This window comes from Lepus europaeus, chromosome 1 (genome assembly GCF_033115175.1).
Source record: "Lepus europaeus isolate LE1 chromosome 1, mLepTim1.pri, whole genome shotgun sequence".
NCBI lineage: Eukaryota > Metazoa > Chordata > Mammalia > Lagomorpha > Leporidae > Lepus > Lepus europaeus.
Window position 1 is genome coordinate 177,752,997 of NC_084827.1, and position 22,226 is coordinate 177,775,222.

The window sequence follows — 22,226 nt, forward strand, 5'->3', positions numbered from 1 at the left end:
CAGAATTTGAGTAGTAGATGTTAGCAGTGGAGTCTGGGTGTTTGCATGGAAATGAAAGCAACTTCCAGCCAAAAAACTGGCCAAGAGTTGGGCTGTGTAACACAGGGTTTGGTTTCCACATAATCTCTCTCTCTCTCTTAAAGACTTATTTATTTACTTGAAAGTCAGAGTTACACAGAGAAAGAGAGGCAGAGAGAGAGAGAGGTCTTCGATCCACTGGTTCACTCCCCAATTGGCTACAGTGGCTGGAGCTGTGCTTATCAGGAGCCAGGAGCTTCCTCTGGGTCTTCCATGCGGGTGCAGGGGCCCAAGGACTTGGGACATCGTTCACTGCTTTCTCAGGCCATAGCAGAGAGATGGATTGGAAGTGGAGCAGCTGGGACTCGAACTGGCACCCATATGGGATGCTGGCACTGCAGGCAGTGGCTCCAACCGCTACGCCACAGCATCGGCCCCTCCACATAATCTCAAGATGGGTGAGGGGTCAGTTGGTAGAACAGTGCCCTGGGGAGAGGACAGTGGATGAGAACGCTGGGCTCGGGTGCCTGTGTCAGGGCTGCTCTCAGGTGGTTTCCACCGTGCACCACCTTCTGAGTGGGATCAGTAGGCCAGGAAGCCTGCAAGGCTGCTCTTGGCTCAGGCAGCACTGGCGTCAGGCCCTGGTGTGTTTCCTTGACTTGAGAGCTGCCAAAGCACCCGTGTGCACCTCTCTGGCAGCTTTGAAACAACTTATGGAAATTTCCAGACAGACAAATAGAGGAGTTACGTTAATCAAGTTAGGTTGTATCTTTCTTGCTTCATGTGTCCTCTCCCCTTCGCCACCAACCCCAGGTCCCCCCCCCCCCCCCATTTCTGAGTATTTTAAGTAAATCCTTATGGTACTTTTTACTTTGTAAAGTACCCTCTGCAGAGTGCAGTTTCCTTAAAGGTCAAGGGTTGTGTCCCTTTCATCATTGCGTTCCCATCAGTGCTCGGCACTGGAGTGTTCAATAAATATTTGTTGAAACCCAGAGTGATTTCATTCCATGGCTTTTCTTGTATAGGTCTCGTGGAAGCCAGGGGAGTTCGTCCTCCTTCACGAGTATGGGTGGGGTGTGTGTACCAGGGGAAATTGCTCCTGTTGTGGGCTGAGGCTGGGCCGCCCAGTGGACTTGAAATCACCCCTAGAAAGAAGATGGTCATGGCTACAGTTGAGTCTCAGCTTGTGAAGACAAAAATAATGGGAAGGAAATCTTCCCTAAACGTGGCTTGTCTTCATTTGATGCAGAAGCGTGGAGAGAGTTTAGCTCAGACAAACTCTGGACCTCAGTTCGGTCATGCATAAAAGGAGCGGTGACTTCACAGGGAAGTGCGGGTTGAGTGGGATGCAGACAGCTCTGGCCACACCGTGGGTGCTCACGTGCCTGGCTGTGCCTGTCTTCTCTGCCCGTCTTCCTGTGGGATGGGCGTCTTCTCTGTGCTTCCCTCAGGAGGATCGCTGTGCGGGTCGGATGGTGGGTGGTCCTTAGAAAGGGCTTAGATGTGGGCCTGGGGCAAGGCTCTCCTGAGTAATACTGCTGCGGAGACTGTCCTGCCTGGGAGTCCTTTATAGCATCCGGTGTGTTCCTATAGGGCTCTCTGCTTCCTTGTTTTCCGTGCCTAGAGGTGACCGTTTAACCAGCTTTATGACTTTATTCTTTTGATTTATCCTACCATTCTTTTTTTGAGTGTTTTTATATTAGTTTATCCCTCTGTACCATGTGGGAGATTACTTCCAAAACCCTGAGGACTGACTCTACAGTTCACTCCCCCCCCCGCCCAGTGCCTTCCTTTTTTTCCAGTATCTTTTTTACTTTGCCGTAATCTGGAGGACATTCTATCGCTTATAAAAATATCTTTCCTATTCCTTTCATCATTGTATAGTACTCTGTTTTTGGAATGTACCATAGTTTTATTCAACTGCCTGTTGATGGACATCAGGGTTATTTTTGGGTTTTTGCTGGAATAATTTGCAGCAAATAGACTTGTCAGAACCTCATTTTGTGTTTTGTCAGGATATCTTTTGGGCAAGGTTCCTGGGAGTGGGCTTGCAGGATCAAAGAGTAAATGCATAAATAATCTCGCTGGATTCTGCCAAGAACTCAGGGGCCGTAGCATCTTGTGGTGCTGTCAGTGCAGTTCGAGGGCCTGTTTCTCACAGCCCTGCCAGTGGCGTGGGCTGCCTCTCGTTCTGCTGTTTGGTCAGTCTAATGGTGAAGGTAGTATTGGTGTAGTTTTTTAAAAAAATTTTTCCCCAAAGAAACCTTTTATTTAATGAGTACAAATTTCATAAATACAACTTGAGGAGTATAGTGATTCTCCCCACCATACCCGCCCTCCCACCCTCACTCCCACCCCACCTCTTCCTCCCTCTCCCATTCCCAGTCCCATTCTCCATTAAGATTCATTTTCAATTAACTTTATACACAGAAGACAACTCTATACTAAGTAAAGATTTTAACAGTTTGCACATGCACATGCATACACAGACTGTTTGGGAACAAGTTTTACAGTTAATTCTCATAATACACCTCATTGAGGACAGAGGTCCTGCATGGGGAGCAAGTGCACAGTGACTCCTGTTGTTAATTTAATAATTAACACTCTTATGTATGACGTCAGTGATAACCCGAGGCTCTTGACATGAGCTGCCTAGGCTATGGAAGCCTTTTGAGTCTACAATCTCTGTCAGTATTTAGACAGGGCCATAAGCAAAGTGGAAGTTCTCTTCTCCCTTCAGAGAAAAGTACCTCCTTCTTTGATGGCCCCTTCTTTCTTTACACTGGGGTCTCAGTCACAGAGATCCTTCATGTAGGACTTTTTTTTTTTTTTTTTTGTCAGTGTCTTGGCTTTCCATGCCGGAAATGCTCTCGTGGACTTTTCAGGCAGACCAGAATGTCTTAAGGGCTGATTCTCACGTCAGAGGGCTATTTTTTTTTAAGAATTATTTTATTTATTTGAAAGAGTTACAAAGAGAGGTAGAGCCAGAGAGAGAGAGGGAGAGGGGAGAGGGGAGAGGAGAAAAGGGAAAGGGGAGAGGGAGAGGGAGAGGGATCTTCCATTCTACTGGTTCACTCCCCAAATGACTGCAATGGCCAGAGCTGATCTGAAGCCAGGAGCTTCTTCTGGGTTTCCTGTGCGGGTGCAGGGGCCTAAGGACTTGAGCCATCTTCTGTTTTCCCAGGCCATAGCAGAGGGCTGGATTGGAAGAGGAGCAGCTGGGACTCGAACCGGTGCCCATATGGGATGCCAGCACTGCAGGCCAGGGCTTTAACCGGCTTCACCACAGCACCGGCCCACAGAGTGCTATTTAAAGTGTTTGTCATTCTGTGAGTTGGCTGTATGGACTGCTTCCCATGTTGGAACATTCTCTCCTTTTTAACTCTATCTATTATTATTACCAGGTACTTGATCTTATTTATATGATCACTTTAACACTTAATACTATCTATATGATCACTTTAACACTTAATAACATTTAATATGATCACTTTAACACTTAAGATGGCATTTTTACAACCCAGCTTGGGTTCCCATGGCAAGTTTTTAAATTGTACTGGTAGAAGTAAGTCTGTAGGAATGTATGCAGATCTGAGAAGAATGTCTTTGTTATTTTGATTGGTATCATTGAATCTGTAAAGTGCTTTTGGAAGAATGTACATTTTGATGATATTAATTCTTCTAATTCATGAACATGGAAGAATTTTTTTTTTTGTATCTTCTGTTTCTTTAATGTTTTATGATTCTCATAGAGGTCTTTGACATCCTTGGTTAAATTTATTCCAGAGTACTTTTTTTTTTTTTCTTAAGCTATTGTGAATGGGGTTGATCTTAGAAGCTCTTTCTCAGCCATGACATTGTCTGTGTATACAAAAGCTGTTTTTTTTTTTTTTAAATTTATTTATTTTACTTGAAAGTCAGAGTTACACATAGAGGAGAGGCAGAGAGAGAGAGAGAGAGAGAGAGAAAGAGATAGAGGGAGAGAGAGATTTTCCATCTGATGGTTCACTCCCCAGATAGCTGCAATGACCAGAGCTGTGCCCATCTGAAACCAGGAGCCAGGAGCTTCCTCTGGGTCTCCCACACGGGTGCAGGGATCCAAGGACTTGGGCCATCTTCTGCTGCTTTCCCAGGCCATAGCAGAGAGCTGGATTGGAAGAGGAGCTGCCAGGACTAGTACCGGCACCCATATGGGATGCTGGTGCTTCAGGCCAGGGCTTTAACCCGCTGTGCCACACCGCTGACCCCACCTTTCCATTTCTTAATGTAGGCACCGATTGCTGTAAACTTTCCTCTTAACGCTGCTTTTGCTGTATCCCTTAAGTTTTGATATGTTGTATTGTCTTAATTTGTTTCTGGAAATTTTTTTAAATTTCTTTTTTGATTTCTTCTTTAACCCACTGTTCATTCAGGAACATGTTGTTCAGTCTCCATGTGTTTGCACGTTTTGGAGATTCCTGAGTTGCTGATTTCCAGCTTCATTGCATTGTGGTCCGAGAAGATGCATGCTATGATTTCAGTTTTTTTAATTTGCTGAGACTTGCTTTGTATCCTAGCATGTGGTCAATCCTTCCTTGCACTAGTGAGAAGAATGTATATTCTGCAACTGTAGGATAAAAAGTTCTGTAGATATCTGTTAGGTCCATTTGGTTTATAGTGTTGATTAACTCTGCTGTTTCCTTGCTGATTTACTTTTTTTTTTTTTTTTTTTTGACAGGCAGAGTGGATAGTGAGAGAGAGAGAGACAGAGAGAAAGGTCTTCCTTTGCCATTGGTTCACCCTCCAATGGCCGCTGTGGCCCGTGTGCTGCGGCCGGCGCACCGCGCTGATCCAAAGCCAGGAGCCAGGTGCTTCCTCCTGGTCTCCCATGCGGGTGCAGGGCCCAAGGACTTGGGCCATCCTCCACTGCACTCCCGGGCCATAGCAGAGAGCTGGCCTGGAAGAGGGGCAACCAGGACAGAATCCGACGCCCCGACCGGGACTAAAACCCGGTGTGCTGGCACCGCAAGGTGGAGGATTAGCCTATTGAGCCACGGCACCGGCGCTTTGCTGATTTTCTATCTGCTTGATCTGTCTCCATTGCTGAAAGTGGGGTATTGAAATCCCCCATTACTACTGTATTTGAGTCTATGTCTCCCTTTAAGTCCCTTAACATTTCTTTTAAATAGCCAGATGTCCTGTAATTATGTGCGTATATGTTTATAATAGTTACATCTTCCTGTTGAATTGATCTCTTAATTATTATATAGTGCCCTTCTCTGTCTCTTTTAACAGGTTTTGTGTTAAAGTCTATTTTGTCTGATATTAGGATGGCTACACCAGCTCTTTTTTGTTTCTGTTAGCATGGAATATCTTTTTCCATCCTTTCACTTTCAGTCTGCATGCATCTTTGTTGGTGGGATGTTTCTTATAGGCAACAAATAGATGGGTTTTGTTTTTTAATCCATTCAGCCAGTCTGTATCTTTTATTTGGAGAGTTGAGGCCATTTACATTCAAGATGACTGTTGATAAGTAATGACTTTGCCCTGTCATTTTTCCATAAATATTCCTATTTTGATTTCCTTTGTACTTTTACTGGGAGATTTTCTTCCTTTACCTTCTTCCATAGCGATGACCATGTTTTTGTGTTTCTGTGTGTAGTACATCCTTAAGTATCTTTTGTAGGATTGGATGGGTGGTGACAAGTTCTTTCAATTCTGTTTGTCATGGAAGGTCTTTATTTCAGCTTTGTTCATAAATGAGAGCTTTGCACGGTATAGTATTCTGGGATGACAGTTCTTTTAATATTTGGACTATATCTTGCCATTCTCTCCTAGCCTGTAGGGTTTCTGATGAGTAGTCAACTTGAGTCTAATTGGAGATCCTCTGAGAGTAATCTGGCATTTCTCGTGCATATTTTAAAATCTTTTCTTTATGTTTTACTGTGGAGAATTTGCTTACAATGTGTCATGTTGATCTTTTCTGGTCATGTCTATTAGGAGTTCAATGTGCTTCCTGTACTTGGATGTCCTTTTCTTTCTCCAAATTGAGGAAATTTTCTGTTATTCTTTCACTAAAAAGGTCTTGTAATCCTTTCTCTCTTTCCACACCTTCAGGAACTCCTAGAACCTGTATGTTGGGTCTTTTGATAGTATCCTGTGGATTCCCAACAGTGCTTTCAGTTTTCTGATTTCTTCTTGTGTTTCGTCTGACTGTATAATTTCCTGTGCTTTGTCTTCTAAGTCAGATATTCTTTCTTCTGCCTCACTGATTCTGTTGTTGGGGCTCTCCACTGTATTTTTTATTTGTTCTATTGAATTCTTCATTTCCAAGATTTCATTTCGATTTCTCTAAGATCTCAAATTTTGTGGGAGAAATTTTCTTTCATGTCATGTATGGATTTCATTAGTTCGTGCATTTGCTTCTGATTACTTTTTTTTTTTTTGACGGGCGGAGTTAGAGAGACAGAGAGGAAGTTCTTCCTTCTGTTGGTTCACCCCTCAAATGGCTGCTATGGCCTGCTTGCCGCGCCGATCCAAAGCCAGGAGCCAGGTGCTTCCTCCTGGTCTCCCATGCGGGTGCAGGGGCCCAAGCACTTGGGCCATCCTCCACTGCTGTGCCTCCCGGGCCACAGCAGAGAGCTGAACTGGAAGAGGAGCAACCAGGACAGAATCCGGTGCCCCAACCGGGACTGGAACCTGGGGTGCCGGCACCGCAGGTGGAGGATTAGCCAAGTGAGCCGCAGCGCTGGCCCTGATTACTTCTAAGTAATCTTATGATCAATTTTTTGAATTCTATTTCTGGCATTTCTTCAATCTCATCGTCTTCACAATCTAGTATTGAAGTGTTATGTTCTTTTGGGAGCATTGTGTCGTGTTCCTTATTGTTTCTTGAATTGGTGCATTTCTTATTTGGCATTTGTGGAGATACTTGTTGGTTCCTTCTTTATTTTTTCGCTGTGGTGGCTTTTATCTTTGGACTATGTCTCTGTGGATTAGTGGAGTGTCTGCTTTCAGGGAATATCTAGAGGCATGTGGTGGGTATGGCCAGGGAGCTCTGTTCAGTGCTCCATGGTGAAGGGCATGTCTGAGGTGACACACCAGGTTGGGCATGGTAAAACTGTCTCTCTCTTTTTTTAATCAGTGGGGCGATTTGTTCTTTTTCTGTTGGCATAGACTCAGCTGAGCTCCTCTCCTCAAAGGAGACTGGGGCCTGGGCGCTGGCCCTAGTGGGTATATTATTCATCTGCTCTGCCACAAGGACCACACGAAGGATCTGTGCAGTCCTCAGTGTGAACTCAGATTCCCCAGCAATGTCCCTCGCCAGGAAACCAGGGAGCCCTGAGCATGTGGAGCCTCCCCGTGACTGCCCAGTGTCCCATCCACACCCTGAGCCCTCCCATGCAGCCTTAGTGTTTTCACAATCCCAGCACACAAGCCTCCCACAGTCATGAGCACCCAGCTCCTGGTCTGTTCTCCCCACCAGACACAGGAGTCTCAGCTTGGCTCGTTGCTGGGTGTGGACATGAGCTGGCACAGCTGTTATGTACGTTCAAAATGGCGCCTGCTCTCTGTCAGCTTGTTACAGGATGCCGCTACAGGGTGATTGGGAAGGGGGAAAACGTGCCCCCCTTTGTTTCTTCTCCTCTAGTCTGGCAGGTGCACTATCCTGGACGGGGCTCCAAGCTGGATTCCCTCTAGGCTCTTCCTGCAGCTTTTTCGCCAGTGGCTTGGGCTGCTGCAGTCTGGTCTCACCTCACTCTCCAGCGCTGGTGCGGAGGCTCTCGGCTGCTGGGGTCCTGAGTTGTGGGTGTCCATGCCCTCCTCGTGGGTCCACTGTGTCCTCCAATTTGTGTAGAGTTTGCTCTACTCTTTTCTCCTTAACTCTTCCTGCGACCGCACTCTTTCTACTTTTTTAAAACTATCTTCCCCTAGACTAGAGCAGGAAGCTCCCTCTCTACTCTGCCGTCTTAACACAGTCCCTGGTGTAGTTTTATTTTTAAAAAGATTTACAGAGAAAGATATTTTCTATCCAGTGGTCCCCTCCCCCATGGCTGCAGCTGCCAGGTCAGGAGCCAGGAACTCTGTCTGGTTTCACTTGGGTGGTAGGGGCCTAAGTACTTGCGCCCACTTTCTGCACCCTCCCCTGGCACGTTCGCAGGGAGCTGAGTGACACAGGGCAGCCCGGACACAGACTGTGCTCCACGGGGGATGCCTGGGTAGCAAGCTGCCCTGAACCCCTGAGCCACTGGGCAGGTCCCAGGCCACTTGGGATTCTAATTCTGTGAAACGCTTGTTCATATTTCCCCCTGGCTTGCGGTCTTGTTTGGCTTTCAGTTTTAGAAGCTTGTTGTACAGCAGAGATTTCAGCCCTTTTTGGTGTTCTGGAAAACGCCCCCACTCAGAGTAAGACGGTCTGGTGAGGGGAGGCTTGCAGACCTGCAGGGCAGAGCACACGGCTGCCCCCAGGTGTTGGCATTTGACTGGAGTCTCCAGGCTTAGTGGTTTTCCAGCAGGAAGAAGAGGGGCCGAGGAGAGAGTGTATTCCAAAGTGTGATGTGAAGGGGTCAGTTGTGAAGGGCCCCGGATGGGGGGCGGAGCCCTGGGGTCTCACGGCCTTGAGGGAAGTGACAGAGAGAGAGAGAAAGGGAGAGAGAGAATATGAATATGTGTGTGTGGGGGAGGTGGGCTGTGTAGGTGCTCGGACCTGGTGCTTATTTGAGTTGTGGCTATGCACCCCTCCCCCACTGATTGTGGTCTCAGTGGGTCTCAGCACTTACCAGATGCAGTGGGAGTGCAGGCCCCACTGTGGCAGCAGCTGCAGGAAAGATGGGGAGAGAATGGGGGAATGCTGATTCCCCGTGGTGCTTGTCAACAAAGGTGCTCAGTACAGCTCTTCCTGGGGTGCTGGGGTGATTCAGATACGCAGGGCAGTCTGGCCAGGCCCAGGATTCAGAGGCCAGGGAGTGGAGCAGCAGGCTGCATGTTCCACAGGCGTTTCGGGTTCTGACACAGTGGTCCTGGCAGGTGCTGATGCACAGAGAGAAGAGGTGGGTGCTTTAAGCCTAAAGGAGGGGTCTGGACTAAGGAAGTGGCAGAGGTGCTGAGGAGGGGGGCGGAGCCTCCTCCCTGTCTCAGGTGAAGCAGTGCTGCTGGGGGAGCGCGTGAGTGAGTGGTTGGTGAAGGAGAGTGGTTGGAGCTGAGGTGTGTTCAGGTGTGCTACCTTGGATCTCGGGGACACTAGCAGTCAGCACTGGATTGGAGTAGACAGTGGTTAACAGATAGGAGTGCCTTCAGCTGCTCCCCGGTGCCATCATGGCCCAGGCTTGCAACCTCATGGCCACAGTGTGGCTGCAGCAGCACTAGGTATTGGGTCCCCATTTAAGGGAGGCAAAAGGAAGGGGAGTTGAAGCCACATGTGTTCCCGAATGCCAGCAGAGCCGCTCGTCCCCGCCTCCCTCAGGGGGACTTCTGTGTAGTCCCTTCGCCCAGGACTGATGCGTGGGGTAGTCAGCACTGTGATGAGGGGATCTGTGTGTATCAGAGAGAGGGCGGTGTCTACCATAGCACAAGAAGAGAATGGCCACCCTGCTGAGGAAGTGGGTGTGAGCTCCCAAAGAGGGACAGGGCTAGGAGCAGGTCTTGTGGGGATTTGGACGTTTCATTTTGGGACCACTTATTTATTTATTTATTTATTATTTGAAAGGCAGAGAGAGAGGAGAGCAAGATGGGATGCCAGTGTTGCAGGTGCAGCTTAACCTATACCACGGCACTGGGGGCTGTGCTCTGTTTGCTCTCTGGTTCGTTCCTTCTTCCCTTTGAAGGAATGAGCATTTCCCTTCCACTAAAGGGAGCCTTTAAGGGCACAGGGGCTTTGGGTGTGGTCACTTTTTTTAGGATTTTACTTAAGGGGCTGACAATGTGGTGTAGCAGGTAAAGCCACCGCCTGCCGGGCTGGCATTCATTAAGGCGCCGGTTCGAGTCACGGCTGCTCCATTTCTGATCCAGCTATGGCTTGGGAAAGCAGTGGAAGATGGCCCAAGTCCTTGGGCCCCTGCCACCCCCATGGGAAGACTGAGAGGAAGCTCCTGGCTCCAGACTTTGGATTGGCGCAGCTCCGGCTGTTGTGGCCATTTGGGGAGTGAACCAGTGGAAGGAAGACCTCTCTCTCTCTCTTTTGGCCTCGGCCTCTCTGTAACGCTGCCTTTCAAATAAACAAATAAATCTTTAAAAAAATTTATTTATTTATTTGATAAGTAAAGTTACAGGCAGTGAGAGGGCAAGACAGAGAGAGAGGTCTTCCATCCCCAGGTTCACTCCCCAAATGGCTGCAATGGCCGAAGCTGCGCCGATCTGAAGCCAGGAACCAGAAGCTTCCTCCAGGTCTCTCACGAGGGTGCAGGGAACTAAGGACTTGGGCCATCCTCCACTGCCTTCCCAGGCTATAGCAGAGAGCTAGATTGGAAGAGGAGCAGCTGGGACTCGAACCAGCGCCCATATGAGATGTCAGCACCGCAGGCGGAGGATTAACCAACTAAGCCACTGTGCCGGCTGCAGGGTGTAGTCACTTTTAATCTTGGTGGCAGTGTATCAAAGGAGGGAAATCAGGATAGGACAAAGGGGAAATTCAGTTTTCTTTATTGGTAACAGTAATGGCTGGCTTTTTCTTTGGGTTGGTGTTTTGGGGTTGTTGGGAAAAACCTTAGAATGGATTCCTTCTTATTGAGTTGGCAGTGGAAGCTGGAGGGCTTGGCTCTGTGGAGCTGAGATCGGTTCTCGAGCACAGCAGCTCCCCAGGTGGGCCTTGGTTGGCCTCTCCTGTGGGGGTTGATGCTACAGAGACACGAGGTGCAGACCATTCTGTTGCGGCCCTCTCAGCCTCTGGGCCATGTGCTGAGCCAGATCATACAGGGAGCTGGTTGTGGCAGGTCGCGGGTAGCTCTGAATCGGGGTGAGTTTGGCCGTGTTTGGGAATTTACCTTTGCTTTGCTGATTTAAGTCAGAGTTTCTAGACTGTTGTGCTGCAGCTTCACTTTGCCAGCAAGTGCTTTTGGCCTGGCTCTCTAGACCCTAGTTTGAATCCCGCGTCTGCCATTTGCTGACCTTCTAAAGGCCTTGTGTGAGTTACTTCCTGAAGTCCGTCCATTTCCTAATCTACAAAATGGAAAGAAAGGTTGGGTACCCCTTTTCTGAAGTGCATGGACCAGTGAGTAGTGTTTTAAGATTTCGGAGTTTTTCAGAATTTGGAATGTTTGCATGGATTTTACCAGTTCACTATCCCAATTGAAAATTTGAAATCTGATGAGTTCCACATTCTGAAACTTTTCAATGTCATGTTCAAAAAGTTATGGGGGCTGGTGCTGTGGTGTGGTGGATAAAGCCACTGCCTACAACACCAGCATTCCATATGGGCGCTAAATCGAGTCCTGGCTGCTCCACTTCTGATCCAGCTCCCTGCTGTTGTACCTAGAAAATCAGTGGAAGGTGGCCCTGTTCCTTGGGCATTGGTACCTATTTGGGAGACCAAAAGGATGCTCCTGGCTTTGGATCACCTGGTTCTAGCTGTTGTGGCCATTTGGGGAGTGAAACAGTGGATGGAAAATCTCTCTTTCCCTCTGTTACTCTGCCTTTAAAATTAATTAGTTAAAAAGTTTTGGCTGTCAGTGCAGGTGAGGTTTTGGTTTTTCAGATGAGTGGGGTTCAGCCTGTACCTACTTCCGAAGTGGTGTGAGAATCAGAAGGTGGTCTGGTGGCTCCTGGGTGTGTGGTAGACGTGGGGTATGTTAGGTAGCGAGTGTTCAGAAGAAATGCAGGTCCTTGAATATGTTGCATTTGCCTTAGGGCTTGTGAGCAGATGATTTCTGGTTGGTTGTTGTTGGGATGTGTGGTCATAGCTGTAAGCCTTCCATAGAAGCAGTGTGGTGATGGCCTGAGATGCCATCTGATTTGTGAGTAGCTGTTTAACCTTGGACAGACAAACTTGGTCTCTGTTGACCAGTTTTCTTGTTTGTTAATTGCACCATTAGTGTCTGACTCATAGACCACAAATGTTCTGTTAAAAGACAAATAAAGGTAAAGATGTCCATGGAAATTTAAAGTTTCTACTGAAACATTTTAATTGTTCTTTTAGTATGTGTATTCATTTCTTATGCTGATATTTCCACTTTTTGGGGGGACCTTGTGAATTTGAAAGGTGTATTTTTGTTGTTATTGTTGAAGGCCTGGAAAGGGTCAAGGACAAATAATTGCTGAAGTGAACATTGGCTCACATTCTTCTTTATCCTTTTATTTATTTCTTCTCCCCCATTTCCCGATGTGTCTGCCTGTGACCCCTGTGTCCTGGCTGACCACTGCTCCCTCAGCCGTGCATTGGAGGTGCTTTTCCTTTTTTTTTTTTTTTTTAAAGTACATTTTTTCATTTGTTTGAAAGATGGGATGATGGGGAGAAAGAGGGGGAAATAGATAGATATTGAGATCTTCCACCTGCTGACCTGCTGGTTCACTCCTCAAATAATCTGCAACAACTAGGGCGGGGCCAAGTCAAAGCCAGGAGCCTGGAACTCCATCTGGGTCTCCCACACAGGTAGCAGGGGTATCTGCTGCTTCCCCAGGCACAGTTGCAGGGAGCTGGATTGGAAGCAGAGCGACCAGAACTCCCAGCAGGCACTCTGATAGGGATGCTGCTGTTACAAGTGGCAGTTTAACTTCTTGCACCACAGTGCTTAACCTTCTGTGACACAACTCTGTGAGATTTTACATCTGTGAATTATTTGAGAGACACATAGAGCAAGCTCCCATCTGTTCACTTTCCCAAATGCCTCCAATGGCTAGAGGAGGAGTAGTGCCAAAGCTGGGAGCTGGAAACTCAGTCCAGGTCTCCCACATGGGTGGTAGGGGCCCGATCAGAGTGCCTCCCAAGCCTGCATTAGCAGAAGCTGGAGTCAGGAGCCCCTGGGGGTTGGGGGTAAGGCAGCAAATGTAGGCACTCTGATAGGGGATGTGGGTGTTTTCTTTAGAGTTGTTTGTTTTATTTGTTCGAAAGGCAGAGAGACAGAGACCTCCTACCCACTGGTTCATACCCCAATTGCCTGAGACAGCTGGGGCTGGCCGAGGCCAAAGATGAAAGCTAAGAGTTCAGTCCAGGTCTCCCGTGAAGGTAGTAGAGATCCAACTAGTTGAGCCATCTTGGCAGCATTCCTGGGGTGTGCATTGGTAGGAAGCTGGAATCAGGAGCAGAGCTGGGACTTGAAGCCACTACTCTGATATGGGACATGAGTGTCCCAAGTGGCTTCCTCACTGCTGTGCCAGATGCCTGCTCTGGGGTGTGGGCATCTTAATCAGCATCTTAACTTCTCGGTCAAAGGCCCACACCTGCCCTTTATTGATTGATTTTATTTTTCCTTCATCATTTTACATCTAGAACAACACATATGGTATCCATGTTCCTCTTGATGTGCGGTCATGGACTGCCTGCCCACTGATGGACCTGTGCGCCAGGCAGAGCACTTGAGTGCCAGCCCTGTGTGCCCTCCTGCCACGTCCCCTGAGGCTGAGCAGCCTGTCTGCTCGGTCACTTTGCTCTCCTGATGAACACTGGGGCGTGCTTTCTGCCAGTTTTCTCTTTTGTTGTCCTGTGATGTCATCTGCGTATTCTGGTCGCTGATTCTAGCAGTTGGCAGCTGTCACACGCTTTCTCCCAGACCATGGCTTTTCTTTCTTTTTGAGGTATTTTTGGTGAGCAGTGGCCCTCTGTTGTAATGGTTGAGTTTAGTAGTGATAGCCTATGCTCAGTTTTTTTCTAATCTTACATAATAGCCTTTCCCAGTTCTGTAGTCATGAAGAAATTCTCCTGTGTTGTCCAATGGAAACTGTGATGCTTTGTGTCTTGCATGACATCCAGAGCCCAGCTGGACCTCACTTGGGTGTCAGGTGTGTGAGGGAGGAGGCAGAGGCTTCCCCTTAGCTGGTCTGCTGTCTCCGCCCCGTGACCGAGGACTGCCTCCCCTCACCCCCGACCTGCGCTGCCACCTCTTACACGTCAGGCTTTTTGGTCTGCAGGAGTCTGTTTTGGGGCCATCTTTGATCCCCAGGTCCCACTTCTGGTGGTTTGTGGTAAGGTGTATTGGAGGACATAGGCAGGTATTCAGTTACAGGAATTGAAGCATTACTGGTGGTATTGAGCAAGCTGGACTTGGCTGAATGATGCAGTCCACATGTATACAAAATGAACAAAAAATATTTTCTGGGAGCAGGCATTGTGGTGCATTGGGTTAAACTGCCACTAGGGATGCCAGCATCCCATAATGGAGTGAAGGTTTGAGTCCTGGCATCTCTACTTCCCATCGGCTTCCTGCTAATGCATCCTGAGAGGCACCTGATGATGGCTCAAGTCCTGGGGCCCCTGCCACTCACGTGGGAGGTCCAGACTGAGTTCCTAGTTCCTGGCATTGGCCTGGCTCAGCTCTGGCTCTTGTGGACATTTGGAGAGTGAACCATCAGAGAGAGAGATCTCTGTCATTTTGCTTTTCAAAAAATAAGAGTATATATTTAAAGATTTGAAAGGGAGAGTCACAGAGGGGCAGAGGCAGAGAGAGAGAGAGAGAGAGAGGGAGAGGGGGAGAGAGAGAGAGAGAGAGAGAGAGAGAGGTCTTCCATCCGCTGGTTCACTCCCCAAATGGCTGCAACGGCTGGAGCTGTGCTGATCTGAAGCCAGGAGCTTTCTCCAGGTCTCCCACATTTGTGCAGGGGTCCAAGGACTTGGGCCATCTCCTACTGGATTTCCAGGCCATAACAGAGAGTTGGATTGGAAGTGGAGTAGCCGAGACTCGAACTGATGCCCATATGGGATGCCGGCACTGCAGGTGGAAGCTTTACCTGCTACGCTACAGTGCTGGCCCTAGGAGTAAATATTTTAAAAATATGGACTATGTTGATAATATATCATGACAGAAAAAAAGTTGAAATATGACATGTCTGTTATGATTTCACGTTTGTAAACAGAGACTAGCACACTACAAAAACCCTACCATCTTTGATTCTCTTTCAGCTTCCTGTCGTACTCAGTGTGACTGGCGTGGCTTTGCCCGCCATCGGGTCACCCAGTCTGCTCTGGCTGGGCCCTCAGCTTCCTCCCAGCCCTCACTGATGAGCTCATTGCTGTACCTGACCTCCATGGCCGGTCTTTGCAGTACTCTCTCGTCTCTCCTGGATCTCTGCCATCGTCTCCTCACTCTCTCTGGCCTCCCTTTGTCTTCCTGCCCCTGATGGTGGTGACCTTGGGCCTCCCCTCTTCCCCTGTCTCCTCCGTAGGGCTCTGTAGCAGCATCTTCTACCCCAGGCTTGCTCTGGTACTGCAGCTCCACAGAGCTGGCACCTGGCTGTGGATTCAGCCTCTCTAGAACACGGCCCACAGCCCCGGCCTGCTGTGTCCCATCCCTCACTCACTGCTGCCTGGTCGTCTGGGTGAACATCTCTCTTGCCCGCGTCCACCTCTCTTCCCTCGCACTCTTGTCGCTGACTCCGCTCTACAAGAGTTTGTGGAGTGTGCTGTTGGCCTCCGTGCTTCACTCGGTGGCCCCAGGTATCTTTCTTAGTCACCGCTCCGCGATTCAGGACCATCTACAGCCTGTGTGGTGACAGCCACGCGGTGATCTGGGGCCAGCCGTGCCTTCCCTGGCACCCAGTCAGCTCTGATACCTGCTTGTCTCCTGCGACCTGCCGTGTACCGCCGTCCCGCCCACTTTCTTGTGCCCTGTGCACACACGCCGGGCTTCTGGCCCGAGTTCCTGTCGGGTGGCCCTCGGAGCACAGCACCATGCTCTGCACTAGCCACGTGGCTGCTGGGTCAAGGAAGGAGTGGGGGAAGGGAGGCAGGAGGGAGACAGCTGCTTCCGGCTCAGTGAGAGGCACACTTACCTGGGACAGGGCCTCGCTGGGTCCTTTACCCACAGGGCTCCAGGTAGGAGGCGGTTTGGCCAGGGCTCTTGGAGTCTGTTCTGGACTTTGCTCTGCTCCCCCCTTTCCAAAGGGTATGTCCAGAGCCACCTTGGGTTTAAGCAGAGACCGCTGGAGGCCTGTGCTCCCCCTGCGGCAGATACCCAGGTGGTCTCCGACCTGGGGGCCCCAGGCCACACTAGGAGCAGTGTTCATACTCTGCCTGCTTCGTCGCTCTGATCCCATGCTGGAGTTGTTTCTGGTCTATGGTGGAGCTGAGTGGAGTCGCTATCCTTTACGTGACCAGTTGCTGAGTGTTTTCCTGGGGCCTGTGAGTGCAGATGTGTCTCTGATCTCTCAGGGAGAGAGAGAGATGACCCGGCAGAACCTACGGAGCTATGCTCTAGACATGTGACTGCTCCCCTCTGTGGAGTCAGTGGCCTTACCTGTGGGTGGCCTTACTGCCCAGTGGCCTTACCTGTGGGTGCCTTTTGCAGGCCACCAGGTGCAAAACATGGATTAGTTAGGGGTGTTGTTTCCTTGACCACTTTCAGTTCGTTGCTTTCCCCTGCGTGTTTAAAAATAATTCTGCCCCATATCTGTAGTATTCATGAGCAGTGAATGAGAAGAGATGGAGTTTTTGAGAGCGCGTCAGCGTCAGAAAAATACTGGTCTTTATCTCTTCCCCAGCCTTTTCCGCTGAAACCCACCAAGTCTTTTTCTGAGCACTCTGCTTCTATAAATAGAACAGCAGTTCTCCTCGGGCTGCCCGATCGCAGGCTCTCATCCGCTTTCTGAGAGATTTGTGCGTGCCTGTGTGCGTGTTGGAGTAGTGTGCTTTAGTTTTGCTTTTCCTCTTATGTATGAGATGGGTAGCGGGAATTGCAAGAAAAAATACTCCAGCATCTGTCCTTTAAAGATATCTTAGTATAACTTGCCTGAATTTCTGCTTGGGGTGTGTGTGCGTGTGCGTGTGTGTGTGTGTGTGTGTCTGTGCTTTTTTTTTTTTTTTAATTTGCATTTAGGAAAGCAATGGAAGCGATTCTGTCTCTTGCAGAGGTAAGGAAGATGAGGGGGTGAGGAGAGGTGTCTTCCAGACACCCCAGAGGGAGGCGTCTGTGCATGGCCTGGCTGTACCCCCACTGTCAGCCTGTGTGCTTCTGGATCTGACAGGGGTGTTTGGAAACAAACCCCTGTTCCCAGCCCCTCCGTCCCTCTGCCGTGGGTCCTCCTGGTCCTGTTTCGGCCCTGGTCCCAGAGAAGCTAGTCCCCATAGCCTGCCGTGTGTGTCTTCCCTTGGTCCCGGGTAGTGTGTGCCTCTCTTCTTTGTTCCTGGCACTCTAATTACCTGGGAGAAAGGGCAGATGGCCTCTTCAGAGGGGAAGGGGTAAGCCACAGCATCCCGCCAGGGTGATCTCCAGGGAGGTGGGAAGGGCTGCTGTTTGTGCCACTAGGCCAGCACCGAGAGCTGACCCCGTCATAGTGGGCACTTGAGGTGAGTGCTGGCCTGTCTGGCCCCACTGTCTCCCGACTGCACCACCACAGGAGGACTAGGGGAGGAGCCCCAAGGCACTGGGTGCTGATCCCGTACCTGTCTTCTTGTCCTCTTGTAGCTGGAGCTTCCGTGTTCTCTGTCCCGACCCGCCGCACGTGGAGGTCCCGGCAGCCCCTGTGTGCTGGCTTCCATGCCCACGTGAGGTTTCTGTGATGGCTTTGTGCTGGTTTTACCGTAGGTAGCTTTAAGCATTACTTAACGTGTAAAGCTACATATGATTGAGCTATTAGACTAATCTTCCTTGGAATTAGTGTGCTTGTCCTTGAACAGAACTTTTGTAAGTTCTTCCGTTTCTATGCAGAGCCTCCCTGTGGTGTGGACGTCCGTTAGGCATCGTGTAAGAGGTGGGACTGAGAGGGAGCTCCTGCTTCCCTGTGTGTCCTGGTAGCCTGACCGTGTGGTGCCTCTCAGTGGCTCCCAGGGTCTCATGACCAAGCAGCTCCTCGAGTGTTTGACTTGCTAGTGGTGAGCAGGGCTCACTAGTCACAGTAGGAGTCTGCGCACGGGACTGCAGGGGGGAGAGGGGCAGATCCAGGGATGCCATACCCTCCGTTCTTGGCTTTAACTGGGCCAAGGTGAGTGCTGGCTTCTGGTGAGAGACATCTCATTGTTGTGTGGTGGCTTTGGCAGATGTACCAGGTGGGGGCTGTGCCAGGGACTTTGACACACTTGTCTGCCCAGTGGCTGCAGCTGCACATGCCGGCCCATGCATGGTGGAGCTGGCCAAGAAGGGCACAGGCGGGGCTGTGCTCCGCTCCGGAGCAGCGGATGTCCACAGTTTTGGCAGCGAGATCCTGAGAAATGGCAGGAGGCCAGAGAACACAGAGACAGGGCCAAGAATGGCTGGAAAATAGCAAATGCTGTAGTCGGAGGATGCGCTGGCCCCAGGCCCCAGTGTCCTGCAGTCCTGTGGGCCTCAGTGGCCCTTGCTGGCCTTCTGCCTGCCCAGGCCGCACCTTGCGCTGCTGACCCTTGCGTCCTCCAGGCATGCAGGCACCCGGAGAGAACTGGCGTGCCCCTTCCTCCCCAGCAGCACTTGGCCAAGGGCTGTCAGAGTGTGGGAAATGATTTCTCTGTGAAACCGTTCCGCCCGTTAGAGACCTGATTCCGCTGATCATGACGAGGTATTTCTCAGCCAGCCAAAGGGCACCTTAATACTTTTTTTAAAAAGTTTTTTTTTTTTTTTAAGGTTTATTTATTTAGATGGTAGAATTACAGAGAAAGAGAAGAAGAGAAAGAGATCTTCCATCTGTTGGTTCACTCCCCAAATGGTTACAATGGCCAGGGCTGGGCCAGGCCAAAGCCAGGAGCAGGAACTCCGTCCGAGTCTCACCGTAGGTGGTGGGTGGCCAAGCACAGGGGACATCACCTGGTGCCTCCCAGGATTCCATCAGCAGAAAGCTGGGTCGGCAGCAGAGTAGTTGGAACTCGAACCAGGAGCTCCTTAAGGCATGCTGGTATCCCCAACAGCAGCTTAACCCGCTGTCTCACAACGCCCTCCCCAAAGGGCACCTTAGAACGCAAGTTCATGAATATGTTTGTGTCCTTTCAGACCATCATTAAAGAGGGGATGCTGACCAAACAGAACAACTCATTCCAGCGATCAAAAAGGAGGTACTTCAAGCTTCGAGGGCGGACACTGTACTATGCCAAAACTGCGAAGGTGAGGCACGGCGCATGCGGTGTGTGAGAGCAGCCCCCAGCGGCCGCCTCGGGGCTGTGTGCCGACTCTCAGATCTGTTGTTTCTATCTAGTTTGTTTATAATACCCACAGGTGTGGGGAATGTCCAGCTCATGGCCCATGTAGGGCCTGCAAAAGCATTTGACCTGGCCCTGCCAAGGCAGCTACAGGCAGGACTTGGAATTCAAAAAACCTATAGCAGGCTAATTTTTAAAAATAGATTTATTTATTTGAAAGGCAGAGTTAGAGGGAAATAGGGAGAGACAGAGAGATCTTCCCTCTGCTGGTTCACTCCAGATGGCTGCAGTAGTTGGAGCAGGGCTGGGCCAGATCAAAGCCAAGAGCCTGGAACTCCATCCGAATCTCCGATGGGGGTGGCTGGGGCCATCTACCACTGCTTTCCTAGGCATGTTATCAGGGAGCTGAATTGAAAAGTGGAACACCTGGGACTCGAACCGGCACTCCTATGGGGTGCTGGCATTGGCTTACGCTGCTGTGCCACAATGTCAGCCCCAGCAAACTACTGTTTTGTTTTTTGTTTTAAGATTTATTTACTTGAGAGGCATAGTTACTGACAGAGAAAAGGAGAGACAGAGAGAGAGGTCTTCTATCCGCTGGTTCACTCCCTAAATGGCTGCAATGGCCAGAGCCTGGCTGATCTGAAGCCAGGAACTTCCTCCTGGTCTCCTGTGTGGGTGCAGGGGCCCATGCACTTGGGCCATCCTCTATTGCTTTCTCAGGCCATCAGCAGGGAGCTGTATCAGAAGTGGAGCAGCTGGGACTCAAACTGGTGCTCATATGGGATGCTGGCACCACAGGTAGATGCTTGACCCACTATGCCTCAGTGTCGGCCCCGAGACTACTTTTTAAGTTGTTAATTTTGTATTGCCCGGGAATGATGTTATAAATATCCAGATGGCCCTTGGCAGAAACAAGGTTCCCCATGCATGCTGTAGGATATCAAGTTTTATTTGTCTCAAGCCATGTTTTATTTCTTATGCAAATTAATTTCCACTCATTTTTTTCTTTGATCTCACTTGTCACCAATGGGGACAGGAAAAGATGGCCACAGAAATAACCGCATTACAGTCAGATGGCTTTCTCTCAGGAAGTGGGGTCATGGGTGGTGAGCTCTGATGGGCTCTAGGTTCTTTTACAGTGTATGGGCTTCTTGGTAGGAGTGTAACTGGGAAAGGCTCCTCCCTGGGCTTTCTCACAGTGCGTGTCTCTCTGTGTGCCTTGTTTTAAGAGTTAAGGTAAAGAGCTGGCGCTGTGATGTAGCCAGTAAAGCTGCCACCTACGTGCTGGCATCCCACATGGGTGCTGGTTCGAGTCCCGACTGCTCCACTTCTGATCCAGCTCTCTGCTGTGGCCTGGGAAAGCAGTAGAAGATGGCCCAAGTGCTTGGGCCCCTGCATGCACGTGGGAGACCTGGAAGAAAATTCTGGCCCCTGGCTTTGGATAGGCACAGCTCCGGCTGTTGTGGCCATTTGGGGAGTGAACCAGCAGAATTTGGCCATCTCTCTCTCTCCGCCTCTCTCTGTACCTCTGCCTTTCAAGTAAATAAATAAATCTCTGAAAAAAAAAAAAAAAAGAAAAGCTAAGGTAAGACTTCAAGCCAGAGTCACTAGACTGTGCAGTTGGAAGGAGAAGAGCTGGTGAAACTCACCAGTTACGGCCATGTATGGTGAACGTGGGGTCAGACGTGCATGTTGGCTGCTGTTCTGAACACCCGTATTTTTGGTACCAGGATTGGTGGCGATACTGATATTTTGGTATTAAAAAAGTCTGGAATGTGAGTCATTTACAGTTTGAGCTAGTTCCCCAGAGAGGTAGTGTGCTGCAGTTCGATCTGAGCACCGCCCTCTGAGTTATTTTGGCTCCACTGGGGCCGGGGAGGGAGAGGTTGTTGAAAGGCGGCATCTCTCTCTCAGTTACTGCTTACGCTTCCTCCAGGGGTTCAGCAGAGTTGTCTTAGAATGCTAAAGGATGCAGAGGTGTAGATGTGGGGCAGGTTGGAGGGAGAGGAGCGGGGAGGGGGGGACCCCAGGCCTGAGTCCTAGGACATGCCTGGAGCCCCTGTTTCTGTCATTCCATGGCTGTTTCCTTCTGCAGGGTGAGCTTGTTTTTTCTCAAGGGCAGGTTCCCTTTATTTGGGCCTGTCTTCCCCTAGAATAATTAATTTTAGCCAGGACCTTTCCTACTACGTGGCCAAGAATCCTCAGGCTGGACCCCAGCTTTCTGTTGGGATCCCAGTGTGAGGACACACTTCCCATTTAGGAGTGAAAGACTGGTGCTGATGGTAGTGCTTTGGTGTTACCAAAATAAATATAGAACTATCAGCTTTTTTCTTTGTAAAATTTTTATTATTTATTTGAGAGGGAGGGTGGGAGAGAGAGAAAAAAAAAGAGAGAGAAACTCCCCCAAATGCCCAAATGGTTGCAGCTGGGAGCCAGGAGCTCAATCCAAGTGTCCTATATGGGTGGCAGGAACCCTATTACTTGAGCCATCACTGCTGCCTCCCAGGGTCTGCATTAGCAGGAAACTGAAATAAGGGGCGAGAGCTGGGAGTTGTACCCAGGCACACTCAGGGATTCTGACCACGAGGCCACCTGCCGTCCCTCAACATAATTTTTTTTTTGTTGTTGTTGTTGTTCCACTAATGCAGTCACCAGTGAACTTACTGGATTAATTTTTTAAAAACTTTTATTTAGTAAATATAAATTTCCAAAGTACAGTTTATGGATTACAATGACTCCCCGCCCCCCCATAACTTCCCTCCCACCCACAACCCTCCCCTCTCCCGCTCCCTCTTCCATTCCATTCACATCAAGATTCATTTTCAATTCTCTTTATATACAGAAGATCAATTTAGTATATATTAAGTAAAGATTGTATCAGTTTACACCCACACAGAACATAAAGTGTAAAACACTGTTTCAGTACTAGTTATAGCATTAATTCACATTGAACAACACATTAAGGACAGAGATCCCACGTGAGGAGTAAGTGCACAGTGACTCCTGTTGTTGACTTAACAATTTGACTCTTGTTTATGGC

General features: G+C 49.4%; 1 protein-coding gene across 2 annotated transcripts in view; it reads left to right on the forward strand.

The window, feature by feature from the left end:
- Nucleotides 1–22,226, forward strand: part of DGKD (diacylglycerol kinase delta) — a 114,205-nt gene that overhangs the window by 22,371 nt on the left and 69,608 nt on the right. For both annotated transcript variants that reach the window (XM_062193587.1, XM_062193596.1), the window contains exon 2: nucleotides 19,038–19,148. In XM_062193587.1, coding sequence (XP_062049571.1) covers nucleotides 19,038–19,148 — 111 coding nt within the window. The remainder of the gene's footprint in view (nucleotides 1–19,037; nucleotides 19,149–22,226) is intronic.